The 24,823-nt window shown below is 47.0% G+C and overlaps 1 protein-coding gene and 1 long non-coding RNA gene across 3 annotated transcripts; both read left to right on the top strand.

The window, feature by feature from the left end:
- The first annotated feature begins 532 nt into the window (after positions 1–532).
- LOC116437542 lies at positions 533–13,112 on the top strand. 2 transcript variants are annotated; one of them, XR_004237352.1, is made up of 5 exons: positions 533–1,043; positions 6,167–6,348; positions 7,542–8,375; positions 9,715–9,839; positions 11,165–13,112. It is a non-coding gene; the product is annotated as an uncharacterized LOC116437542 (long non-coding RNA). The 2 variants fall into 2 exon arrangements; XR_004237356.1 differs by lacking the exon at positions 6,167–6,348 and having other exon boundaries at positions 535–1,043.
- A 461-nt stretch (positions 13,113–13,573) lies between these two features.
- ADAMTS1 (ADAM metallopeptidase with thrombospondin type 1 motif 1) lies at positions 13,574–21,238 on the top strand. The gene is made up of 9 exons (XM_032095267.1): positions 13,574–14,579; positions 14,837–15,183; positions 15,643–15,775; positions 16,143–16,310; positions 16,576–16,862; positions 17,089–17,275; positions 17,371–17,546; positions 18,369–18,544; positions 18,844–21,238. The coding sequence occupies exons 1-9, from the start codon at positions 14,075–14,077 to the stop codon at positions 19,583–19,585; spliced, it is 2,721 nt and encodes a 906-aa protein (XP_031951158.1). The 5' UTR covers positions 13,574–14,074; the 3' UTR covers positions 19,586–21,238.
- The last annotated feature ends 3,585 nt before the right edge of the window (positions 21,239–24,823 follow it).

Raw genomic sequence — 24,823 nt, 5'->3', positions numbered from 1 at the left:
ATACTAATTAAAAAATTGGTGAGTTATTTCCCCTTTTCCCTTAGTTTTACTCTACCTTCGAGGTCAGTGGCAGGATTTCTCAAGTCTGGGCTATTTCCTGCACGATGATCAAAGTTTGCTGAATGAATTGGAAAATAAAATGTTCCTGTTCTTTGCTAGTCCCATAATTCTGTTTCTATGGGCAGTTCTTCCTGGTCGTGACACAAAATAAGTCTTAAATTCCTTGTTTGACAACATGCTTTTAGAAAAGCTTTACAATTGCTTTTATGGGCTGTATTAATAACTATTATTTTCCCTCCCAAGGTGTAATTCCAGTGCAGAGCTATGTGGATCTTGCTTGTCTTTCCCTTGCTTTGTCGGCTGTGACCTTTCACCACTCAGAAAATAATTAGTACATTTTCCAGCAGATAGCTGGATGTTTTCATGCCCTCTTATTATGGGAAAACATTGTAACAGAGCATTGGAGCAAACAGCTCAATGTGCTGTTCTTTCAAGCCCCTGTGTGGCAAATGAACTTAAATTTACAAGAATGTCAAAAATGAAGGGAATCAAGAATGAACAGATGCTTATAAAGCAGGAATTCTCTAATATGGACTGAATTTGGAAGTTTTATCAAAATGCACCACAACCATCATGATTCAACTCCCTTGGAGATTTTTAGCTGCCTCTGAGAAGATAAGGCACGAGTTCCAGGTCTAATTAGGCATGGCACGCATTGGGGTCATTAATAATTTCCACCACAGTAGCTTCAGCCTATGAGATATTTTGCAAACAAATGGCAGAAGCACAGTGTGGGCACCCAAACACACATAAAAGCTGGAAATCATGGGAAATAGAGGGGAAGGTAACAGCAGAGACAAGGATCCAATCCTTTGAGGTCAATATTTTCATGGTTTTACTTCCAGGTTCAGCAACACATTGCAGTAACAGGAGAAGCAAAAGAAATGAGAAGGCGAAGCTCATGCATATGATGCCATGAAGTAAATTGAAGTTTGCATGTCCAAGGATTGACTGATTAATTCATTGGTTGGACTTTCTCCCAGGTAAGTTACGCTGGCTTGATCCAGGCCTAGCCTAGCTAAAAGATAGTGCTGCCATTCAAAGCCTAATCCTAATCGAATATCCCCAAGTTCCCCTTAACTGTGAAGTTGAGCTGCAAGATTTCAGAATTTGTCTAGGCTTGCACAGGTCAAATGAAGTGGTGACAAATAAGTACCAGCAGATACCCTTCCCCCTGTTTCCCTGCTGAAGCAACTGGAAGACATAAAAGTCATAATTATCCTGGTTTAAGTCACACAGTGAGCAGAACCACAGCCAGGAATGTACCGTGGGCTTCTAGGCTCCAAAATAGTGATATAAAACAACTGTTCCTCTGTTACCAGGATTTTTTACAGCTGCTTTCAGCATCAGGTTTACGTTTGCAGCTATGTTTTCATTCCAGCCACCTCTTGCAGCTGCATCCACAGAAGCAGCTCCACACTGCAGACAGGAGCACTGGCCCTGCCTACAGCACCTTTAATTAGTCAACCCAGGCACCTTTGCTAATTGACAGAGAATCCCAGAATCGCTGAGCTTGGAAAAGACCTCCAAGATCACTGAGTCCAAGCTGTGTCTGATGCCACTTTGTCCTCAGCCCAGAGCACTGAGTGCCACCTCCAGGCCTTCCTTGGACACCTCCAGGGATGGGGACTCCAAACCTTCCTGGGCAGCCCCTGCCAAGGCCTGAGCGCCCTTTCCATGGAGAAATTCCTGCCGATCTCCACCCTGAGCCTCCCTTGGCCCAGCCTGAGGCCGTTCCCTCTCCTCCTGTCCCTGTTCCCTGGGAGCAGAGCCCGACCCCCCCGGCTGCCCCCTCCTGTCAGGGACTTGTGCAGAGCCACAAGGTCCCCCCTGAGCCTCCTTTGCTCCAGGCTCAGCCCCTTTCCCAGCTCCCTCAGCCGCTCCTGGGGCTTCAGCCCCTTCCCAGCTCCGTTCCCTTCCCTGGACACGCTCCAGAACCTCAATGTCCTCATGGTGAGGGGCCCAGAACTGTCCAGTTTGGTTTCTTCTGCAACTGATTGAGGCTGCATTCAATCCCCTTATCCAGATCGCCTGTAAAGGTACTAAACAGGACTGAAGAGATCAAACAGGACTGACAGGCAGGCACCTAAGAGGTACAATGCTTGTGGCTTTTGCCACTGGCCTTAGGATCAGGTGAACCGTGCCCCACAGGCTCTTGCTTGTCCTCAGTGGTCTAGGTCCTTATAGATGGAAAATGTTTCTCCCTTTGACCAGACAAATCCATCCCTGGGCTCAGACTGCTCTACAGGCTGCATTATGGAACAATGGCTGACTTCTCTGGGAGCAGATCTATGAAGACAAACACTGCTGTCATAATTTATTCCAGTGCCACATTGTCTGCCAAGGCTGCATTACACTGCTCCTCTTATTTATTTATTTTTTAAAGCCTAAATATATAAAGCTGTTGCAACTGTTTAATGGACTTTCAAGAATGTAAAAAAAATATTTTGACACTGGGGAAGGGATTTCTCCCAGGACTTTTGGATGTGCTTCTGAACAGTGTTTATAGGTACCTTTTGGATTCAGCAGGGAGAGAACGGGCACTTCACTTGTGCTCTTCTTTTCAGCCTACAGGGGATGTCCATGGTGGGTGAGCTGGATTGCACATTCCAAATATGTATTCCTTTCCAGGGACAAAGGGACTCAGGGTTCAGATGCAGACAGGCACAATGCAGATGTCTGAGGCTGAGTGAGATGAATCTCATTCCAGGTCTCAAAGGGCTCAAAGTGCTTAGGAGCAGTATCCTGTTTCCAAAGAGTTTTCAAGTAAGAACTCAGTTCCAAATGACCATAATTCTTTCCAAAAAATTGACTGGATGAAGGCAGGTTTGTTCTGCAGCATTTTTTTTCACTGAGCTACCATTGTGAGAATTAGTAATGTTCCAATTCAGCCTCTTTCCCTCCCTATCATCCCTCCCCTTGACGTCCTCCAGCTCTTACTTCATTGCAAAGTTATCTTCAAGCTCAAAGTAAGAAACTGTACCTCCTCTCTGCTATAGAAAATATCTGCAGTGCATTCAAATCCCCTCAGAATGTGAAGGTTGCAATGATTGTCAGAAAAATGCTTTGCTCACCTACCCCTGCCCAAGATATACTCCTGTGGAGTGACCTAATATTTATGCTGCAACTTATTTTCAGTTGTTTTGGTTTTGGGTTTTTTTTAATTAAAATGTGAAGTTGTTTAAAATCAAATTAGGAAGGCCTTGGAGAGATGGTAAATATTTGCTTCACTTGGCCTTGATACACAACATCAAAACTGTAACTACAGAGCTTTTAGAGTCTATTGAATTATATATTAGCAGTGGTTATTAGAACTCAGTATCCCTATTGCACATCCAATATTGGCAAGCCTTTAGCTTCAAGGAGCTGGGACTGTGAGATCCAAAATGTAACCATGAAATACACAGAGGCTTTGACTGTTCTGCATTGTGCAGAATCTCTCGGTGGGGAACCCTTGTTGCTGTGCTACCAGCACAAAGGGAGCCCAGCTCCTCACCCAGTTGCTGTGTGTGTATTTCCACTATCTCTCTTTTTTTGGCCTTCTTTACTCCGTGGTGAATAAGTGTAATTGAGCCAGCTGCTGCTTTCATGTCTGTGCAGTTTTTCTGCAGGTGGCACTCAATCCTCTTGAATGTGCTCCAGCTCATTCCCTGAAGAGAACCCCAACATCCAAGTTTCTTATTTTGATTATAACCAGATAGTTAGGCAGTAAGAAAGGCAGAAGTGAGTGAATTGCTCAACTCATGGAGGGGACAAGCTTTGGAGCAACTGGTGCAAGCTTTTCTGTCTAGTTCCTGGGAAGTTTCTTTTTATCCTCCTACTTTAGCTGTAGTTTTACAGGCAACCACATTCAAAAGAGGAGCCTCATAAAAAGGGGAGTCAAATATTTGTGGAAGGTGTTGGATCTCTCAACTTCTTTTGCTACCCAAATGATTTCTGCTCCAAGCAAAGGTGGTGCTCAGTGTTCTTTCATTCATATCGTTTATTATTAACATGTATTTGATTAGAATCATGAAACTGAAGTAATTGTAGAAAATTACTCCCACAGGATGTGAGGATTCCTCCTCCAGCATTTTCTCGGAACACTCTCATCTTTATGGTTTGGTGTAAATTAGAGGCCACTTCTGAGCTTTTAGAGGTTATAAATATGAAAGGATTTTCTTTTTCCTCCTTCAACTATTACATCATAAAATGAAAAGTGACTAGCAAAAACATGTCTTGTTCTTCCTATTGCAGAAAATAAGCTAATTTAAAAATCAAAACAATCAGCCCTACCTATTAAAAAAGGTAGTGGCCATCAGCCCCTTGCTAACCCTCATCATTCCACAGAGCTCCGTGGGCTTTGGTGAGATGGCTCCACATTGCACCCACATAAATAAAAATACTTTGGGCCCAATAACCACAGATTTATAAAGGTCAATGTACAGCTTCTAAAGAAATAAATATTTTAAGTGCAGTGCCTAACTCCTGGGTAATCTTAAGCCCCTTTCACAGCTCACCAAATGTCACATTGTCATGTTTACAAGAGCATGAATGCTTTCATGTGGGCCATGGGAAGTCGTATTTGCAGTGCAAAGTTTACCTGCTTATATAAAAGTCTCCTCAATTTTCCTGTTGGGTCTAACATAGAATTATCTAAAATGATTCCTACTTTTGCCCACAAAATTACAGAATTAAGCTAGTGAGCTATTTCTGAGTATTATTTCGTGTGTGTGGGTGCATGTGAGCAGGACTAAAAGTTGTTTAGTGCCATCTTTTGGGTGGTCCTAATACTACAGAACAGCTTAATCAAAGCAACTATAGACTTGCCACCATTTCTGTGCCTGGGAAGCCACGTGTCACTTGTTTCTAGAGAGCGCAGGGATGACAAAAAACTCAATGGGAGCAGGAATGGCTGGGAGTGTTTCCATGCTACATAAAGAACCGCCTGCTCCAGCCCCTTCTTAGCACACAAATCCCCAGCAGCAAAATATTTTCCTCTTTAGAAGCACTGCTTTTTTCCAGCTCTGGCCAATGTTTGTGCTACTTTATAAGATAATTATCTATGTGTTCAGTCACACCCTATAGCACCAAATTTCTTCCTCCTGACTCTTAATGTACGATCAACAATATGCTCATTAATTTAATTGTTTATATTCGGTCTTAATTCAATATTCCTTGCTAGCTCTAAAAGTAGATCTATGTCAAAACCAGACAAAACCCAAGCATCCGGAAATCCAAAGTAACGCCTGCTCTGACAACACAGAATTAAAAGTGTACATAAAATACTGCTCCCATGCTACCTGGTACATGAAAATTACAAAATCTAGCCATAAACCAATGCTTCTAATAGGATTTTAAATAGGATTAGATTACAATGTCCCTTTGAAAAGGTTGGTGGTCAACTAATTTCACCCTAGTGAGAAGAAATTGAGTGTACTGGAGTAGGTAATGCTTTTTCTTTTGCCTTAATGGGGTGAGAGGCCTTTCTGCCCCAACTCCTGGACAAATGAGACACTTCCCGTAGCAAAGCCTAATTCCACCTGGTAGGGAGAGCAGAGGTCTTGGAGATAGCTGGGCTTTGAGCACCCCTTAGGAGTACAAAGACCAGGTCAGCATTTTTCCTGTGTTCCCTGACCCAGAGGCAGCACACACAGAGCCAAAGGAATTACTCATGTGTGGAGCAGCATTTATTTACACCACTTGGCCCTGGAGTCTAGAACACCAGCTGATCCTTTTTGTGCTATCTCTGAGGGTTGAAATGACATATAGAGCAAAATTTTGGACAAGGCAGCCTCTCCAGCAAAATGCTGATGTCTGTAATTAAACTTATCTCTGTGTGGTAATGTTCCCCAGGCACTGATTCCTGCTCCAAGTGCTTGTTGGAGGCTTTCTAGAAGTGTCAGAAGGCTTGCATTCCCCTACTCTTGGATAATCAAAACTGCTTGCAAATTTGTTCGGATGTTGAAACAAGCCCAGGCAGGGCGTTTGTGCACGGATGGTTTGCGGCGTTTTAGGGACAGGGGTCTGGAAGCTGCTTCCTTCACCAGCGCGTCCTTTCCATTGCTGGGGTGCGAGGTAGATACACGTAATGCAGTCCTGAAATTCATCAAATTCAATTTTACAGCCCTCTGTCTCCATCCCTCCTGCTGGAAAGCACATCTACACACGTGCCCTCCCTGAAGCAAAAATCACGAGTTAATGTTGTCACTGCTTGCAGTTTGTGAGTGCCTGATGTCATAGCTGGAGTGTTCATAGCGTTTCAATTCGTTTCCGACACCATGTTTGAGTTTGGATCCTTTTGAGGAGGTAAAAAGAGAATATTTTTCTTGGAGAGCTTTGAAATCCAAATTGCAAAGCTGGCAGGGCCCTCTCAGTTAAATTTGGGTTCACTTTTCTGCCTTATTAGCAATTTCTTGCACAACCTGTTTTAGCTGGTGTATTTACCATATAAAGCAAAGCCAGCTCAGCTGGCATCACTAGGATTACATAAATGTATGTTTTTATAAAGTGGAAAATTTTTACCTGTTTGCTAAAATACCTGATGGTGCCTTGGTTTTAAAAAGTGTGTTCTATGTGACAGCTGTGCATATTTGCACTGGAGCGGGGATTTTTATACCACACGCAGTTCATAAATGGTATTGAGCAAAAGCTTCTGAGATTTTTAAATAATCAAGAAAGGAAAAGTGGGTCAGGGAAGCTTGGAAATTGTGCTGTTCTACTCTGGGAGCTTGGAGGTCTCAGGGAAGGGGCTTCCCTAGACGGCTTTGAAGACACATAACATATAAGCAGAATGGTTTCTGGCATAATTGAAATAATTGGAATGTCAGCCTCAGAAGCCCAAGAAGTCTCCTCCAATCCACATTCCTCGTTAAATCCCACACTTAACGGGGACTAGCCCAACTCTGCCCTGAGGATCAGCCCATCAGCAGGCACATGACCTCAACCAGCACCTCCACAGAGCCCAAACCAGCCCGGATCAGCCACAGAGAGGACTTTGCATCCTCTTGCCCACTTGCATTTCCCAAGGGACGTGCAGATGTCCCTCTGCCCAGCATGCAACAGAGGCAGGCAGAGCCAGCTGCAACCCAAAGAATTTGGGGTTGCCTCAGCTGTGTTCCCCATGGATCCAAACCGGGCACAAGAGCCAGGCCTCTTTCCCAACAAGAGAGGGCAATGCCAGAGGGAAAGGGGATATGATGTCCACCTTCCAGTCATGTCCATCTTATGGTCAGAAAGGATGGCTGAGCTTGTGCAGGCAATTAAATTAATTATTATGCTAAAAAATATTCCATGTGAAACAATGATGCATCTTTCTCCCTGCAATATTTTAACAGCATATCGAAATATATTTGGAATTAAAACTTCTAATCCTCCAATTAAACAGAAGGTGAGAAACAACTAGGAGAGAATGAGTCAAAATACTGAGATTAACTGCTAGATATAATAATACTGGCAAAAGCTTTCCCCATGCCTATTTCACCTCTTCCCTCTTTTCTTAGGTCCCCAACAGCAAGGGCTTTGCATAAGGGTTTTGCGTATCAAAGCAAGAGGAGAAATTGAGTCATGCTAAATGGAAGTTACATGTTTTGTCAACCAACTTTTTGATGTTTGGTCTTAAGCAGCAACAATGTTTCTTTCAGAAGACCTAAGAGCAGCAAGAGTGAAAATAGAAATTCTGTTTGCGTGGGTTTACTACTGTCTGTTGATTTCCTGCTGTGTCTGCGGGACAAGCTGACATGGGCGATGGATGGGTGTTTTGTTTGAAAGCTTCATTTCTTGTGGAAGACACTGCACATGCTTCCTCTGGATATCATTTGTAAACAGAGCATTTCGGCCAAGTTTTTATGAAGCTTTGGATCCTGTGAGGGGTTAGCACGATGCTGAGTTAAGCCTGACTATAAATATTCCCAGGAGCGGGGCCTACGTGTCTGCTGAGTCCCCATTGTTCCTATTTTGTGCCCCAGCTCCGTGTCCCATTGCCGCGGGGGGGGCTGCTCCTGGGGGGAAGGTATTAACAGTGGGAATTGCAGTTGTGCAAGAGAGGTTTTGTGCCAGAGGGGCTCCCTGAGCTCAGCCAGGGAGACACAACCAGGCCTCTGCAGGCAACTGGGACAGCCAGAGAGGTCAAACCTTCCAAAAACGGGAGGCAGCAGCAAAGGGAGGCTCTGGCTGCCACTGCTCAGCTCCTCTGCCCGCAACACCCGCCTGGGCAGCCAGAGGCTTCCTCACCTCACACACCTCCTTGGGGACGTGTCAGCGAGGGACAGCCAGGAAGGGGCAGCGTCGACTCAAACCTGATGGAACAGCTTGATCTATTTTGTCAGTTCCTGGTGGTAGGTTCTGGCATGGCTCGGGAAAATCATACGGCATGAAAGAGGAGCTCTCGCGGGCTTAGGACAGCCCTCCATTCCCCATCCTCCTGCACCACATGGGAGCGAGGCAGAGGAGGCAGGAACTAAGGGGGGAAAAACTAATGCAAGCAGGGGTTAGATCTTGTCTTTTCTTCTCACCATCCCACTCTAATTGGCAATAAATTAAATTAACTTGCCCCAAGATAACTCCGCTTTGCTTATGGCAGTAACTGGTAATTGATCTCCCCGCCTTTATGTCAATTCATCAGCTTTTCTATCTTGTTTTCATCCTCCTGTTCTGGAGGAGGAATGAGGGATCAGCTGACATCCAGCCAAGGTCAGCCCACCACAATATCCTGCAGTTCTTTGCCTAAGATGAGTGTTACAACCTTTTATTTCACTCTTTTCATTGATAAAATGGAAATATTAGGCATCCTGCTATGTCAGGCAAAATATGTGGTGATGTCTTGCCTCCAGCTCAGCTGACCTTGTGATTAAAAGAGCATATCAGTGTTGACATATGGAAATTATGTGGCTTTAGGGAGACCTAAATCCAGGATTTAGGGAGAGCTTTTTGGACTTTGTTCCATCCCAAGACACCTAAACAAGTCTTACTGACTTACATGCCCTTGTACCTGATGGCAAGCAAAGATTTCCCATGTACTTCATCCCCAACATTAAAAGAGAAGCAAAAAGCAATCTGAAATTGGAGCCTAACGCTAGGAAACAAGGGGGATTGGAAGCATGAGGAAAAAAAAGAGGTAGCAACCAATGTTCTGATCAAAATGTGGATAAAACTGCCAAAAAGCAAGAACGGATCAGCAACATCATGAGCCCCGTCCTGAAAATTCTGGCAGAGCTACAGGTTCTGCAAATGTCTAAGAATTGCATTGATGTAACAAAGGTATTTTGTCTTTTTGCTAAGAAATTGCTTAATCTCTTTGTACCTCAGGATTTTACCAGTTAAAGAAGGGTAACACTCACTAGGGGATTTTAGGAGATGCTCCTTAATGGCAGTGAGTTGCTCATTTGAGCCACATCCCTACAAACCAAGAGGAAAGCCCATCCAAGCTTTTAGCAAAGCATGGATTAGATGAGTCTAAACACGTGTATAAATTGTTTGGAGAGTGGAGAGTGGTTAATCACTTTCCTTAAAGGTTTGTGCCCTTCGTTAAATACACTCATGGCCAACTTTTGATTACCCAGCATAACAAGGAGGAAGGCTGGGGGAAGAGGGGATGAGCCAGGGTGAGGCAACTGCCCAGTTTGATATTTAACTCCACTGAAAATGCTTGCTGCTAATATTCAAACTTCTTGGCAGGTGTATCAGCATTATATGGGCTCTGGTCAGAAAGAATGACCAGCACATCCAGGCAGGACAGCATGGAAATCTTACTGGACAGTGGCTTTGGAAGGAGTGTGGCATCACTCACAGAAGTCTCCAAGGTAAGAAATTAATACATGCAGTGATGAGTTTTCATTAGGAGGAATTCCACAGAAACTGTATCATGTCTTGCAGTGCTTGTGCAACCCCCTGTCCACAGCACAGGAGAAAGTGTGGGATCTGTTGAAATCCCAGTGTGATAAAAATATCAAAATGTCAGTGGAGCTCAGGGCACTATGAATGTGCTCCTTGCCATTTGCCAAGGGACTTTGGAGCCTTCGTCAAAGCTGTATTTAACTTGTGAAAGACTTTTAAAGCAGACATGCCATAATGCAGTGTTCTGTTTTGCCTGACTGCTTTTATTTGATCCCTGGCAGTTGTTTTGACCATGAAAATTCATATTTAAGTCAGCTGTTCACAAGAAATTTAGATGGTGGCACAAATTCCTCAGCAGGAATACTTCTACTACCAGCAAGTGAGACACAGAGTCAGACCTCAACTCTTTTAAACCACTTACCGTGGATTTATGTGGGATATGGCCAGGTCTGAATTCACATTCTCACGCAAACCACCTCCTTTTTAAATAGCAAAGTATTTGACTCACGAAGCCAGGAGTGTCAGCCCAAGTTCCTGCTGAATCCCATTTTGATAAGAGCTTATAATGGAAAGTAGAAAGAATAGGGAGCAGCTCATTTTGAGTGCAGAGAGGCCTCTGTGGGCTATTTAGCAATAAAATTTGGAGGCTGCCCAAATTTCTGCATCTATTTTTTTTAAGGCAACTTTGATAACCAGCAATGTACAAGCAGAAATTACAAAGAAACGCATCACCATGTTAAATCCCATGATTCTCCTCCAAAATAAAAATGTGTACTTCTCATTAAGGTGACGATGGACATTGTTTTGCTTTTTAATATTTCTGCTGATTATCAAAACAGGCAAAATTAGAGGTTTTCTCTCTTAGCCCTGTTATCCTACTAACAAAACCCAACGGTTAATGGCCTCAAAATGAACAATAAATGGAAAAATATAAATTAATCACACGTAACACAAAGACATCATAGAGAAACAATCTCCAGAAATAATCTTGGAAGTGTTTCTCAGAGGACTTTTTCAACAGCATCAAGTCTTTTATCCCCTATTCAATGGGCCTAATGTGCCATCTGCTGTTTTAATTCTTAAATTATAACAGTTTCTGAAACAAGCAATCATTCTGCAGCATTTAAACAAATAAGGTTGGGGTAGTTGTTTGTGTTGCATTTTTAGATTTTTAGATTTTGGAAGCAGCCGTTTATGCAAACAGTGGTGAAGAAATTAAAGCTTCAGTATTGTTAATCCTGCTCAGAGACCGACAGCGCCTGGGTCTGAGCCGTAAAAACTATTCTTGCAGAGCAAAATACGATGATCTGACCCCAAAACGATGATGTGGTGGCGCTATCTGGTGGCTTACTTGGAGTTACAGCATCTTGCATCCCTGACTGGATTTGGTTTTTTCTCCAAGCACTAGAAGTTTCTTTCAAAAGACAAATTTTATGCCTTTTCTGGGTCTTTCTCTAAGTGAAATCCTGAGAAAGGTCAGTGCGTTTCTTAATTCACATAAACTGTGATTGGAGCTGGCACAGATTTGGTACAATGCAGCTTAAAAATATGTGTACAGAGGCTTCAGTGTCCTGAATAATCCAGCTAAACTCACTGGGGTTGGTCAGAGGAAGCACGTCAAGCACTTACAAGATGATCCAGGTGGTGATCCAGGTGTGACAGCCAGCAAACCTGTTGCAGAAGTTGCTTCCCAACACGATTTGTGTTCAGGTAGTGCAACAGAACAATTGAGTTCTTTGCTGAAACACTTCCCTGGATATTACATAAAGGCCAGGAAAACTTCTGTGCTAATCAGGGAACTGTAAAGCTCGCTGCAAAAATGTAAGCCTTTGCACCAGGAAAGCTGGAGATCAACCACGAAACTCCCAGAACAAATTTTTATAGGCGAGTGCCACCTGGTGGGATATGGGGAAGACTTTTCAGCCTGAAAAAGCTGTTTTAAGGTGGTCAGGATCTTTTCAAATCGGAGAATTAACACCAAAAACCAGCAGCAAAACCAAAGGCGCAGCTGGCAGCTGCGTGGACACACCTTTGGTGGCCTTGCTCTGGTCCTTGCTGATCCGAGTGACACTGACTATGCTGACAAACAAGGAGGTTTTCATATTTTTAATTCAGCTATTAGCAAGAGTTTCTATCTTGAACCAATGCTAGTTCAAAAAAAAATTACGAAGATGCTTTCCTTTCCACTCCACGTTTCTATTTCGAGGCTTTTAAACTGGTAATTCCCTATATTAGGTATCACGTGCAACACCAATTAATTAACAGCATGAATGAATAGTACCTTTGTTGTGTTCTATCCTAGGAAAAGCCCAGCAGAGCTGGGCACAGACAGATCTCAAAGATAAGGGTAGAGACTGACACACATTTCCAACTCAAGTGAAAAATTATTCATAACTGAATGGACTTTGCTGCTGCTGAAGTATTAAAGGGCAGCAGTCGCAGCCTCTGGAAGTCAATCCAGCATTTCCTGCTGTGTCCCAAAGAAAATCCCACATTTGAGGCCTAGTTCTGATTTTGCTCATCACTCTGTGGGACCAAGAGCACTTTTGTTGAGCAAGTAGCTGGGAAACTGGGTTCATCTTCCCATATGGTTTTTTTTTTTTTTGCACAACTTCAAACAATGAGCAATTCTAAACTTGCAAGATTTACAGAACGCCATGGGAAATGGATGTATTGTCAGAACTTAGCAGGCAGTCAGACTGTGCTATTGACACACACATGTGGTTCCAAGTTTGTCTGACATGGTTTAAATTAGGAAGAAAAGCCTTAGGGTTATTAGATTTAGTGCCATAAATGGGACGCTCCATCCCAAGAAAACAGTGGATACATAAAATTTTAGAAACGTTTGCCCTATCCCAAGGTTTTGTGCCTTCTGTTTTCAGCCTCCGAGTTTCACACCTGTATTGAATGATGTGTTGACAGACACACAAGCGTCTTTGCTTAACTGGGAAGCCCAGGAGTTGTCACTAACAGGTACACACATTCTGGTTTTATTTACGCCACTTCTTTGCCCTCCTCCTCCAAAAAGGCCTTCAGAAGCAGAAAGCTGGGGCTGCACACATAGGAATTAAGGGGATTAGCAGCACCACCATGCTTGGGTTATGGCTTCAAAGCAAAACATTGGCTGCACCTACGTAAACGCCCCTGTTTAAGTGATTGGAAAGGAACCATTTCTCAGAAGTACAGGTGCATGACCGACTGCAGCTATTAGGGCCGAGAAAGGGCAGGAATTGCTTGGAAAGGGGGAAGGGGGAAAAGGGGGGGGGGGGATTAAAATTAAAAAAAAAAAAGAAGAAGAAGAAAAATAGAAGGAAAAGCCACGAAGGCGCGCAGGGGTGTGTCCCTTCCCCCCTCTCCCCCCCCCCCCCCCCCGCCCCAGGAGCTCCAGACCGTCCACCTGCCGCTCCCCGAGCCCCGCGGGGCAGGGAACGGACCCGCAGCGCATCCCGGCGCTCCCACGAGCGGTCCCCGCGGGGCGCAGCGCTCGGAGCCGGGCACAAAGCACCCCCGGGGCAGGGAAGGGGCGCAGCCCAGCCCGCTGCGGCAGCGGGGGCCGGCAGCGGGGGCCGACCCCGGGCCGTGTCGGAGCCGTCCCGCCCCGTCGGGGGCGGCGGGAGGGCGGCGCGGCGGGGGCCGCCCGCGGGCGCGTTACGCACGCAGTGATCTCAGCGGCGCGGGCGCGGCGGCAGCGCCGGGCTGGGGGCGGCACGGCTGGACCCCATAAAGGGCGGCGGCGAGCCCCGCTCCCGCATTCACCCGCACGGCGGAGGCGGACGGGCCCGCGGCGCTCCGCTCCGCAAAGCACGGGAGGCTCCTCGGCGCCCTGGAAGTGCAGGCGGGACCGTCCCGGGGCTGCCGGAGACTCGCCGGAGCGTCCTCCCCGCCCGCCGCTGCTGCTGCCGGGGAAGGCTGAGGAGGAGGCGGGCAGGAGAAGCGGCAGCCAGAGCAGGACAGAAGACAGAGGGACGGAGCGAGGGGCAGCGCTGCCCCCGCAGAGCCGCGCTCCCCGGCATCGCCGCCGCGCCCCGGCCATGGGGAAGCCGACGCCGCCTCTCCAGTGACCGCGGGACGCGGCTCCCGCGCGGTCCTCTGCCGGCAGAAAGACTCAGATACCCCCCAAAACCTGAAAGCAAAAACCCACATCTCCATATCCACTTCCATATAAAGTGAAATAAAGAGAGGAGAAGGGCTGCGCCGAGCGATGAGGAGCGGGGGGCGGCTGCCGGCGCTGGCGCCGGTGCTGGCGGCGCTGCTGGGGCTGTGCAGCGCCGAGCGCAGGGCGCTGGTGCTGCCGCGGCGCCTGGGCGCGCCCGGCGCCCGCGAGCGCTTCCGCCTGGAGGCCTTCGGGGAGCGCCTGACGCTGGAGCTGGAGCCCGACAGCAGCTTCCTGGCCCCGGACTTCACCCTGCAGTACCTGGGCGGGCCGCCGCCGCCGCCCGAGGACGACCTCTCCCGCTGCTTCTACTCCGGCACCGTGAACCGGGACCCCGGCTCGGCGGCCGCGCTCAGCCTGTGCGCGGGGCTGCGCGGCGCCTTCTCGCTGCGGGGCCGCCAGTACCTCATCCAGCCGGCGCCCGGCACCGCGCACCGCCACGGGCCGCACCTCCTGCGCCTCCGCGGCGTCCCGCGGGCCGCCCCTGCCGCCCGCTGCGCCGTGGCCGAGGCGGGGGCCGAGGCGGAGGGGCCGGAGCCCGCCGAGCCCGCAGGTACCGTGGGGATGCCGCGCCGGCCTCCGCAGGGACGGGGAGGAGAGGGGCGTCTGGCGGGGATGCCTGGCCGCTGCTTGCCCCGCAGCCCACCCCGAGGTGCCCACCTCGAGGTGCCCGCCTGGTTGCGGGATCGCCGGGCTTCGGGGGCGGGAGCACAAACCTTGGGTGCACATCTTGAGTGGGTCTGGGCTTTTTTAAACCGTGGTCTCTTGCTGTGCTCACCTGCGCGTTCCCTTCCCTTATTTTTAACGCAGAAACGAGAAGCAGGAGGAAGAAGAGGTTCGTGTCCAGCCCCCGCTACGTGGAGACCCTGCTGGTGGCAGACCAGTCCATGGCCGAGTTCCACGGCAGCGGGCTGAAGCACTACCTGCTGACCCTGCTCTCCGTGGCCGCCAAGCTGTACAAGCACCCCAGCATCCGCAACTCCATCAGCCTCGTGGTGGTGAAGATCATGGTCATTTACGAGGAGCGCAAGGGCCCGGATATCTCCTCCAACGCCGCCCTGACTCTGAGGAACTTCTGCAGCTGGCAGAAGCAGCACAACCCGCCCAGCGACCGGCACGCCGAGCACTACGACACGGCCATCCTCTTCACCAGGCAGGTGAGGGACACCGAGGTCACATCCAGCCCCACTGCTCCCTGCCCCCTCTGCCAGCAGACCTCCAAAAAAAAGCGTCCAGAGGCAGTCGTGTGTCACCACGGCTGCAGTGAAGCAGGCTAAAAGCAGCTGAGCTGCTTTTTATTTTGTTGATTTTTTTTTTTGCTGTTTGCACCATGTCGGGTGAAACTCACAGTTTGTGCACTGTCTTTCTGAACTCACAGTTTGTGCACTGTGTTCCTGCCCCATATATTTTTAGCAGATTTCAGATGGAAATTATGCATTTTATTTCTACGTGTAACCCTCGCCTGTGTTCCAGAGACAGATTTTTGCCATCATACCCATGGAAGTGCTGAATATTTATGCTCTTTCCATAAGTAAAGGCAAACTGCCAGGGCTGGATGGCTCTTGCCAAGGTTAAGTCTCTGATCTGATTAATAACGAAACTGCCTTTTTTTACAGGACCTGTGCGGTGCCAAGACATGTGATACTCTTGGGATGGCTGATGTGGGAACAGTTTGTGATCTAAACCGCAGTTGCTCTATCATAGAAGACGATGGTTTGCAGGCTGCCTTCACAACAGCCCACGAATTAGGTACTTGAAACTTTGCAAAGCTATTCCCTGGGATTAATTGAAGCCAGCTTGATGCCGTAAAGCCCAGCCTGCACCTCCCCGGAGCAGTCGGGAGGAGGCAAAGCCCTGCCTTGGAGCAGGGTTGGACTCTGGAAAGCAAATCCGGCCTGCACAGCATTGTCTGCAAGAGCTGTGTGTGTGCCTGCAGGAAAAAAAAGGGGAAAGAAGATCCAGTGCCATCTGCTTGAAAGCTGGGAGCGTTCAGATTCGGGTTATTAATTACAGACCGGGCTATGAGCAGCTCTAGAGCAATATTTAAAATACTGTTGGTAATGCGTAGGACAGACTTCCTAAAGTCACAGACTTTCCCTTTCTCCCTTTCTCGAAGGCCACGTGTTTAACATGCCTCATGACGATGCAAAGCAGTGTGCTGGCATCAATGGAATGAGCCGGGATTTCCACATGATGGCATCCATGCTCTCCAACCTGGACCGCAGCCAGCCCTGGTCTCCATGCAGTGCCTACATGATTACAACATTTTTGGATAACGGTCATGGTAAGGTTATTAAGCTTTCCATTCATGTGGCGTTTGAGCTCTTGTGCTTTACTGCTTTGCTTTTTTTTCAACGAGAGTGCTTCAGCACAGACTTAACCTTTGGCGTGCTGTCAGTGAGTTTAGAAGAGCCTTACTTTTACAAAAATGCTGGCACAAGTGGGCTCAAAGGCTTCTGTTAGAAAGCAAATGCAGATCCCTTTTAAAACTGAACCCACAGCATCATCTGACTTGGTGTTTTTTTTCTTTTTTTTTCCGACTTTTTCAGGGGAGTGTTTGTTGGACAAGCCCCACAGGCCCATCCAGCTCCCTTCTGACTTGCCCGGCACGCTGTACGATGCCAACAGGCAGTGCCAGTTCACGTTTGGAGATGAGTCCAAGCACTGCCCCGACGCAGCCAGTACGTGCACGACGCTGTGGTGCACCGGCACCTCCGGAGGGCTGCTCGTGTGCCAAACCAAACACTTCCCCTGGGCAGACGGCACCAGCTGCGGGGAAGGGAAGTGGTGCATGAATGGCAAGTGTGTGAATAAGACTGAGAAGAAGCATTATGATGTAAGTAGTGAAAAAGAAATCGGCGCAGCTTGGGTTGCGGAGCCGCTGGGAGAATGCTGCAATGGAAGGGATCTGTTAGAAGGGGTTGATTCAATGCTAATAAACAAACTTAGGGCAGGCTTTTTAACGAGTTTGGGTGAAAAGGAGCATGATGATGGTTTTTGTGGTGTGGCTTTGTATGGATTTTCCTGTCTTAACTTGTGTCCTGCTTTTGTTGTCGTTCCAGACTCCAGTGCATGGGAGCTGGGGGTCCTGGGGGGCATGGGGCGAGTGCTCCCGCAGCTGTGGCGGGGGAGTGCAGTATTCCTTCAGGGAGTGTGACAACCCCATCCCGAGGAACGGGGGCAAATACTGCGAAGGGAAGCGGGTGCAGTACAGGTCCTGTAACATCGAGGACTGCCCAGACAACAACGGTAATTTTTCCCCATTTTTGACACCCGGGATTGGTGTGTTGTGGAGGAAGAGCACGGACAGAGATGGTCTCATGCCCACCTGTCTTTGCCTGCAGGCAAAACGTTCAGGGAGGAACAGTGTGAAAAGCACAACGAGTTTTCCAAGTCTCCCTTTGGAAGTGGACCTGCAGTGGAGTGGACACCCAAGTTTGCCGGTGTGTCTCCAAAGGACAGATGCAAGCTGGTTTGCCGAGCCAAAGGAACGGGATACTTCTTTGTTCTACAGCCAAAGGTATTTTGAAACTGCACCCCTTCCCTCTGATCATGAGGAGGATTTTTATTTTCTCTCTTTATGTGAAGAGTCATGCAGTGTAGAAATCTGAAGTTATGTCTTTCTCATATTTAAACTGGATTATTCCTCCAAGTACAGCTGGATCATTGCAGGCATGTTTTAAGTGTTCTGGCACAATTCTTCCACCTCCTCTACTCCCACTCCACCCTGGTTTCCTTCCCTCTCCTTCTACCAATCTGATTGCATTGAGATAGGTTTGGAAAACTCTGAGGGATCTTTGCCAGAACATTGGTGCTTTCTCATACTGGTTACTAATATGCTGACAGCTTAAAATAAACACGAGGAAAAATGTTCATCTTGCATAGCTACTTGAATTTGCTGTCATCAGATGGTGAGAGCCAGGAACTACCAGGGCGATGACACAGAGGGTTTTTGTGGAACAGCACTCCTAGAAATAAAGGATGTGCTGAACAGCATTAAAAGCAACCCTGGCAGTGTGCTTTGAGGACATGGCTGCCTTCTGGTGACACTAGAAAGCAATGGGGCTTTTTTATATGAAATCAGTAAAACAGTTTTGTAGGTTTTTTTTGGGGGGGTGTATTAATGAAGACTGAGATCGTTTTCTCTTCTCACCATGGCATCATTTTTGCAAGTGAGATGAAGTAGCACCACATACCTCCAGCTACCTGTGGGCTACTCTGGTTTTTAATTCCAAAAGCCCTGAAAATGACCAGTGCTGCAAGTTTTCCACCTGTCCATATTTTGTGTTAGGCAGTTTCAGAGCACTGTGCATGTTGTAACCAGACTCCTTGTGTCCCCAAGGTGGTGGATGGCACCCCGTGCAGCCCCGACTCCACGTCGGTGTGCGTGCAGGGGCAGTGTGTGAAGGCCGGCTGTGACCGCACCATCGGCTCCAACAAGAAGTTCGACAAGTGCGGCATCTGCGGGGGCAACGGCTCCACCTGCAAGAAAGTGTCTGGCACCCTCGTTAGAGCCAAGTGAGTGTAGGGCTGCTGCTTCACCATCTCCGTGTGGGTGCTTTGTGGGTGGAAGCTCTGGCTTTCCAGTGGATGTTGCCTGAGTTTGTCATTAGAACTGAGCGTTTATTTATCTGTCTGATTGGGGATAACTTGCAGGGAGATCCCAGCACAAAAGAAAGCCCCTCTGCCAATGTGGGATTCATCCACTAATGAGTTAAATGCCTTGACTTCAGACAAAGTTTAGTCTTGTGCTCGGAGGCTTTTTCCCTTCCCAGGGAAGAGCAGAAGATTCAGTGTTTGTCTTTTCTCCCGGGCAGACCTGGCTACCACGACGTGGTCACCATCCCGGCGGGGGCCACCAACATCGAGGTGAAGCAGCGGAACCACCGGGGCGCGAGGCACGACGGCAGCTTCCTGGCCATCAAAGCCGCCGACGGCACCTACATCCTCAACGGTGACTACACCCTGTCCACGCTGGAGCAGGACATCACCTACAAGGGCAGCGTGCTGCGCTACAGCGGCTCCTCGGCCGCCCTGGAGCGCATCCGCAGCTTCAGCCCCCTGAAGGAGCCCCTGACCATCCAGGTGCTGACGGTGGGGGACCTGCCGCAGCCCAAGATCAAGTTCACCTATTTCGTGAAGAAGCCGGCGCAGCCCGGCACGGACAAGGCGCCCGGCAGGAAGAAGGAATCCTTCAACGCCATCAGGGAGATCATCTCCTCGGAGTGGGTGATCGAGGAGTGGGGCGAGTGCTCCAAGTCGTGCGGCTCGGGCTGGCAGCGGCGGGCGGTGGAGTGCCGGGACCCGCGGGGCCGGCCGGCCGCCGACTGCGCCCGCGAGCTGAAGCCCAGCAACCTGCGGCCCTGCGCCGACGTGCCCTGCCCGCAGTGGCAGCTGGGGGACTGGTCCCCCTGCTCCAAGACGTGTGGGAAGGGCTTCAAGAAGAGGTTGTTGAAATGTGTCTCTTCGGACGGCAGCGTGCTGCCCCAGGAAAGCTGTGAGCCCTCCAAGAAACCCAAGCACCTGATAGACTTCTGCAACGCCACGGACTGCAGCTAGATAGGACGACTTGGGAAAGCGAGAAAGTTTTTTTTATTATTTTATTTTTTCCTTCAGACCAGTGCACTGAAAAACACAAAAGAGGGCTAGAGGCAGCGCGCGTGTTTTTGCGTAAAAAATTCATGGTGAGGATCCATTGAGGTGGGACAGTGCAAACAGCTTGAGTTGGCTTTGCATCCCAAAAATCCCCTGCCAACTGAAAATTGGATGGGATAGCAGACCCATGTCACTCATTTGCCTTCAGCAGATAAGGCCCAAAGGCATCACAATTGCCTTTTTTTCAGCCTGTTACAAATTAAGCCAAACGTGAGCAGTGAGACACATTCAGGCAAACATTTTGGGGTTCCGTTATTTCTCCCTTCTTTTGGATTTATCTTGTGGTACTGATCAAATCCCCACGTGTAGGAAGGGGAGAGAAAAAGCTTAAAATAATTGGTCAGGGCTTACCTACCTCACAAAGGGCAAAAAAAAAAGATTGGAAAAGGAGCTTTAACTATGTCATTCATGGCTGCTATTGTTTCAGAGAATAGTTTTATATAAAAATAAAGCCATATTCTCTACCTGTCAAGAGTAAGAAATACCAAGAACAAATATCAACTCCACAAATCACTAGAGTTTCATGTTTCTTTTAAAGTACCTTTATGTCATCCCAATGTGCCTGTCCATTTCTCTCAGCCACTCCAGTGCCGTTGTGGTGACATGTGTAATCCAGAGGCTTGGAAAAGCAGAAATCCGAGTCTGAGTAGTTGCTCTTTGTGCCTTCTGCCTACCTTCTGCTGGCTTTTCTGATTCCGGCTTGGTGCTGCCTTCCTGCAGAACAGATTCATGGAGTGTGTGAGCATTCCAGTCGTGCTTTCACACTCAGACCTTTGGCCTTACCCTAGCCAATGGATATTACATGAGTTAAAAAGGAAAAAAAAAAAGAATCCCATTACAAATGGGAACATCCTCTGTGGCCTCTGCTGGGTTTGTAGAGCTCAGTCACTGATCAGGTGGGAAGGCAAAGCTGAGGGATTGCAGGTCCATCCACAGCAAAACGCCAGCATTCACATCATTGAAGATTGTGCCAGTCCATAGACCATAAGAGAATATGGCTTTCCATATGTATATAGTAAAATATATTACTATAGATTTTATATACTTCATAAGTATTTCATATTTCTTTCCCTTCTGGGAAGGGTTATAATTTGTAATAAATGCATATAATGAGCGTATTTATTTTTATACTTCTTGTCTAATGTGATCTTCTAAGTTATCGCTTTTTTAAAAGGACATATAACAAGGATAGAGTATTTATACAGTATAATATGTTACTAGAGGTAATAAATGAACCCTATAAATTTTGGAAATGGAGTGTCTTTATTTCACTGGACTAAAACCAGTCCATGGAGCAGAAACAGCTTGGAATCTGAGGAAAATATTAAGCAAAAGGCAACTCATTACCTGTGTTAGTGAAGAGGTTTGGAGAACTCTCCCCATAATATCCCACACCACCTTAAAAGAGGTCATTCTGTATTTTATTACTTAACCACTAACTCATCTCTTTCAGAAAATGGAGTGCAACCAAACTGATGCCACTGGTTGTAGTAACAGCTTGCAGAGGGAGCAGTGCTGTCAGTCGTGTTTAGAACCAATAAAATACATACAAAAGCAGCAGTTTTGCCTTACTCTGGTGGGAAGGGAGCAGTGAAAATCCAGAGCCGTTCATGAGCAGTCAGAGGTTTCCCTTTTCCTCTCTGATTTTCTCCTGATGCTACTTTTCCAAGAAGCACTGTGTGAAGGAGCTGTTCGAATGCTGTTGGTAGCACGTTTCATTATGTTAAAACGGATACTAAGCATCAAAAACTGATTTTTGTTCCCTCATACCTGGTCTCATCACCACTGCAGTCAAGGGAAAATCTTCTGTTGGGCTCTGTCGGATTTTTGCTATGGAATTTGAGACATCAGTCATTTCTGGATCCTTTTGGCTTTGTGTCATGTAAAAATCTATTACAACTTCCTATGCCAATGTTTGGACTCTGTCTCTGCAGAAATAGTTCCCGTTTTATTCCGTGGATAAAGTCCTGGCCCCTCTGAATCACAGAGTTCTCATCATGTCACACTTCGCTGGGCATTGCTTTGATGTGCAGGAATGCTGGGGAATATTTTATTGCTAACATTGTTCAGGAGGCAGCCAGTCCCTTTTTGGTTTTATAAACAGTTAAGAGTATTTATAAATACAAGAAATAACTATTTTTATATATGTATATGTACATATATATTTTATTCACCACGTAGGCTAGAAAATAACTGGGAGTTTGAAGAGAAGAACTATGCTGGAGCCTGCCAGGTTGATGAGATGTGAAATTATGGTATCTGCTGGGTGAGCACGGCCAATGGTCTAACTAGGAAATGTGGAGTAGCTCTTTTCCTCTGGTGCTGCTCAAATAATAATATGACTTACTGCTTGAAATTGTCCTAACAGTAAGTGGGAAAAAACCTCAAAACTCATTCAAATCAACATCTCCAAACCCTGGAGATGTTTCTGTAACAAGTGAGACTTTTGCTTTTATCATTTTCACATCACAAGTGGGTCAACAGAAGCAAAGTGATGATTTATTGAATTTTGTAGGACAAATAGAGGTATTTTGGACAAAATATCTTAACCCACTAGGGAAATTAGGGAATGGAGAAGTAAATACTCTTGGAGAAATTCAGAAAGGCATCTTCAGAGGAATAACCCAGGCTGCTCAGCAGACAGTCCCAGAGTTCTGGCTGGGCTCTGTTTATCGGCTCCCTGTGAAATTGTTCGCCCAGCTCTGCTCCCACAGCCCGGTGTTATCCCAGCTCATCCACCTGGAAGGCTGCTCAGCCCCTGGAGTGGCAGACCTGCCTGCCAAGCACCATTTGGAGCAGAGATCAGTCCTGTGGGATGTGGCCACGGCTGCTGAACCCTCGAGGCACAGGGGGTGTAATTAGGTGAAGTTTCATCCCTAGCAAAGGTCACCCAAATATAGCAAAGGGATCTCCTGGCAGGCGGATCCCTCGGACATGTCCAGGCTACAACAGAAGTGTAAGAGAGCATTCAGCAGCAGCCTCATTTAGCTTGAATATTTGCATTTTGCCCTGTTCTGCACAAGCAGAGCTCTCTGTTACAACATGTGGAGGCAGAAGAACAGCCCAGGAGATTGCACCCGCTGGCTGTCCCTTCCACGGTGATCTATCCCATGCTTTCCTAGCAAAACAGCTCCAAACACTTACTCATGCCCAATATTCCCCCTCGGAACGCAGAACAGGACAGAAGGGAAGCCAAAACACAGTTAACAGGTTCACAGGTGGTGCTGTGCACGGGGTGTTTTAGCACCTCTTTGTGCTCCCGATGCCTGGGGCAGAGGGACTGTAGGAAGCAGCGTTGCAGGTGAGTTTAAAGCCCACAACAGTGCAAGAGAGGCTTGTGCAAAACGGATTTAATGTTGGGCAAGAGAAGTGCAGTTTCCTACAGTCCCTCTGCCTGGACTCTGTGCTTGACAACCTCACTGGGATAAAGGATCCTCCTTGGTGCTATTGCAGCCCAGGACCAGCAGCTGATGAGATTCCAGACCCCTGGACAACATCTGAATTTAAACACCCAGAGGCTAAGAAGTTGCTGAATCTGTCATCTTTAATACATTGTATTTTTGTGTCATAATGCTGCAAATCTGAGTTTCTCCCATCTTATGATCCTTCACACATATTCCAGTTGGAAATTAGTATTTTCTCCAATATTAGCTGCCCTCAGTTATAAGATATTTTCCTACAAACACACAAAAAGGAGCTGCACGTTCCAAGAGGGAAGTCATATGGTAAAGATTATAATCAGGCAAACTGAAAGCAGTGGCCATTTTAATTGTGCACCAAATATATTTTTTTTCAGTATAACTAAGACAATATGCTTGTCCCAAACAATTTGTCTGCTGCCACTTCGTATGATTTTTCATGTACAAAACTGGAGATGATGGAAGAAAACAACTGAAATTCAGATATTCTGATTTAAAATTTCTCTGTCAAGCAGCACAAGTTAACAGAATATTTTCTAATTTGTCTTTCGAACGGAATACCTATACCCATCCTGGCTCAGGACAGCCCTGGTTAAACCTGAGACCAAAGAAAAATTTGCCTTCTTGTGTTTAATCTGAGTCTTAATTACATGTTGAATTAACCCCAGAGGTGAAGCTTTGGTGAGAGGTTTTTCACAGAGATGAAACTGTGAGGAAAAGGGAAGAGAGAGGGAGAGGGCAAAAAGGGAGGTAAGAGGACTTTTGTGGAATTGTTAATTGTGGAAACTTGAAACTTATGTTGGAGATTAGATTTCAGTATCAGGCCTGGGCAGACTTAGAAGTGAATTAAATGCAGTGCAAAGTCCATCTCCTTTTTTTCTCCTGGTGAACCAATACACACATTTGGGGAGACGCTAAAATAATGAACACTGGTGTTTTCCATTTCTCATTGTCCTTCTGCTGGAACAAATGCAAAGCACAACATGGAAGCATAGAGGGGGTCAGCTGCCTTTGATGACTACAAAAAAAATTTTAAGAAGTCCTCTGCACATGTTTCCTCTTCACTCTTTTAATTTATAATTTTATTTATTTGCACTTTTAAAGGCATAATAGCTGATGTCAGAAAGGAGAGCCAACAGAGGAACAGCTGCCTGGCAGACAAGAGGGTCAGTCAGAGGCATTAAAGAATATAAATGTCAAAATCCTGCATAAAATAATTTTGAATCTGATCTAAGCTAGCAAAAGCCAGGCAATTCAGGGCTAATGCTGCCATTTGCATGGGGACAAAAATCTGTATAATCCTGTTCCCAAAGCTCAGGCTGAAGTGATGGATATTGCCCACATGAGGACACTGGCTTTAGGGAGGCTAAGCCATTTACTTACAAATTTATTCCAGGGTTTAAATCAGATTCCTGTTGGTCTGACTTGAAAAATCAGTAGGCTGATATTATTTAAGTCTGTGCCACAGATGTTCTCATCACTTGCATGACTGCAAGGAATGAATGAGAGAGTGGGGTGTAGCCCAGAGGAGGAGACAGGTGCTGACTCCATTCTGCTGGAGACACCCCCAGTCCTGGAAGGACAGGAGCAGGGTTTGCAGCTGGGCTCTCCTGCTGCGAGATGAGCTCTGGAGAGCCTCTGGATGAAGGCTCATGGCTGACATGGACAGAATGTTTGACAGGTGTGTAACAGGCTCTGGGCTGCTCAGGGCAGTTTGGCAATT

This window comes from Corvus moneduloides, chromosome 2 (assembly GCF_009650955.1).
Source record: "Corvus moneduloides isolate bCorMon1 chromosome 2, bCorMon1.pri, whole genome shotgun sequence".
Lineage (NCBI taxonomy): Eukaryota > Metazoa > Chordata > Aves > Passeriformes > Corvidae > Corvus > Corvus moneduloides.
Note: the sequence above shows the minus strand (reverse complement) of the source record. Positions and strands in the feature narration are given on the sequence as shown.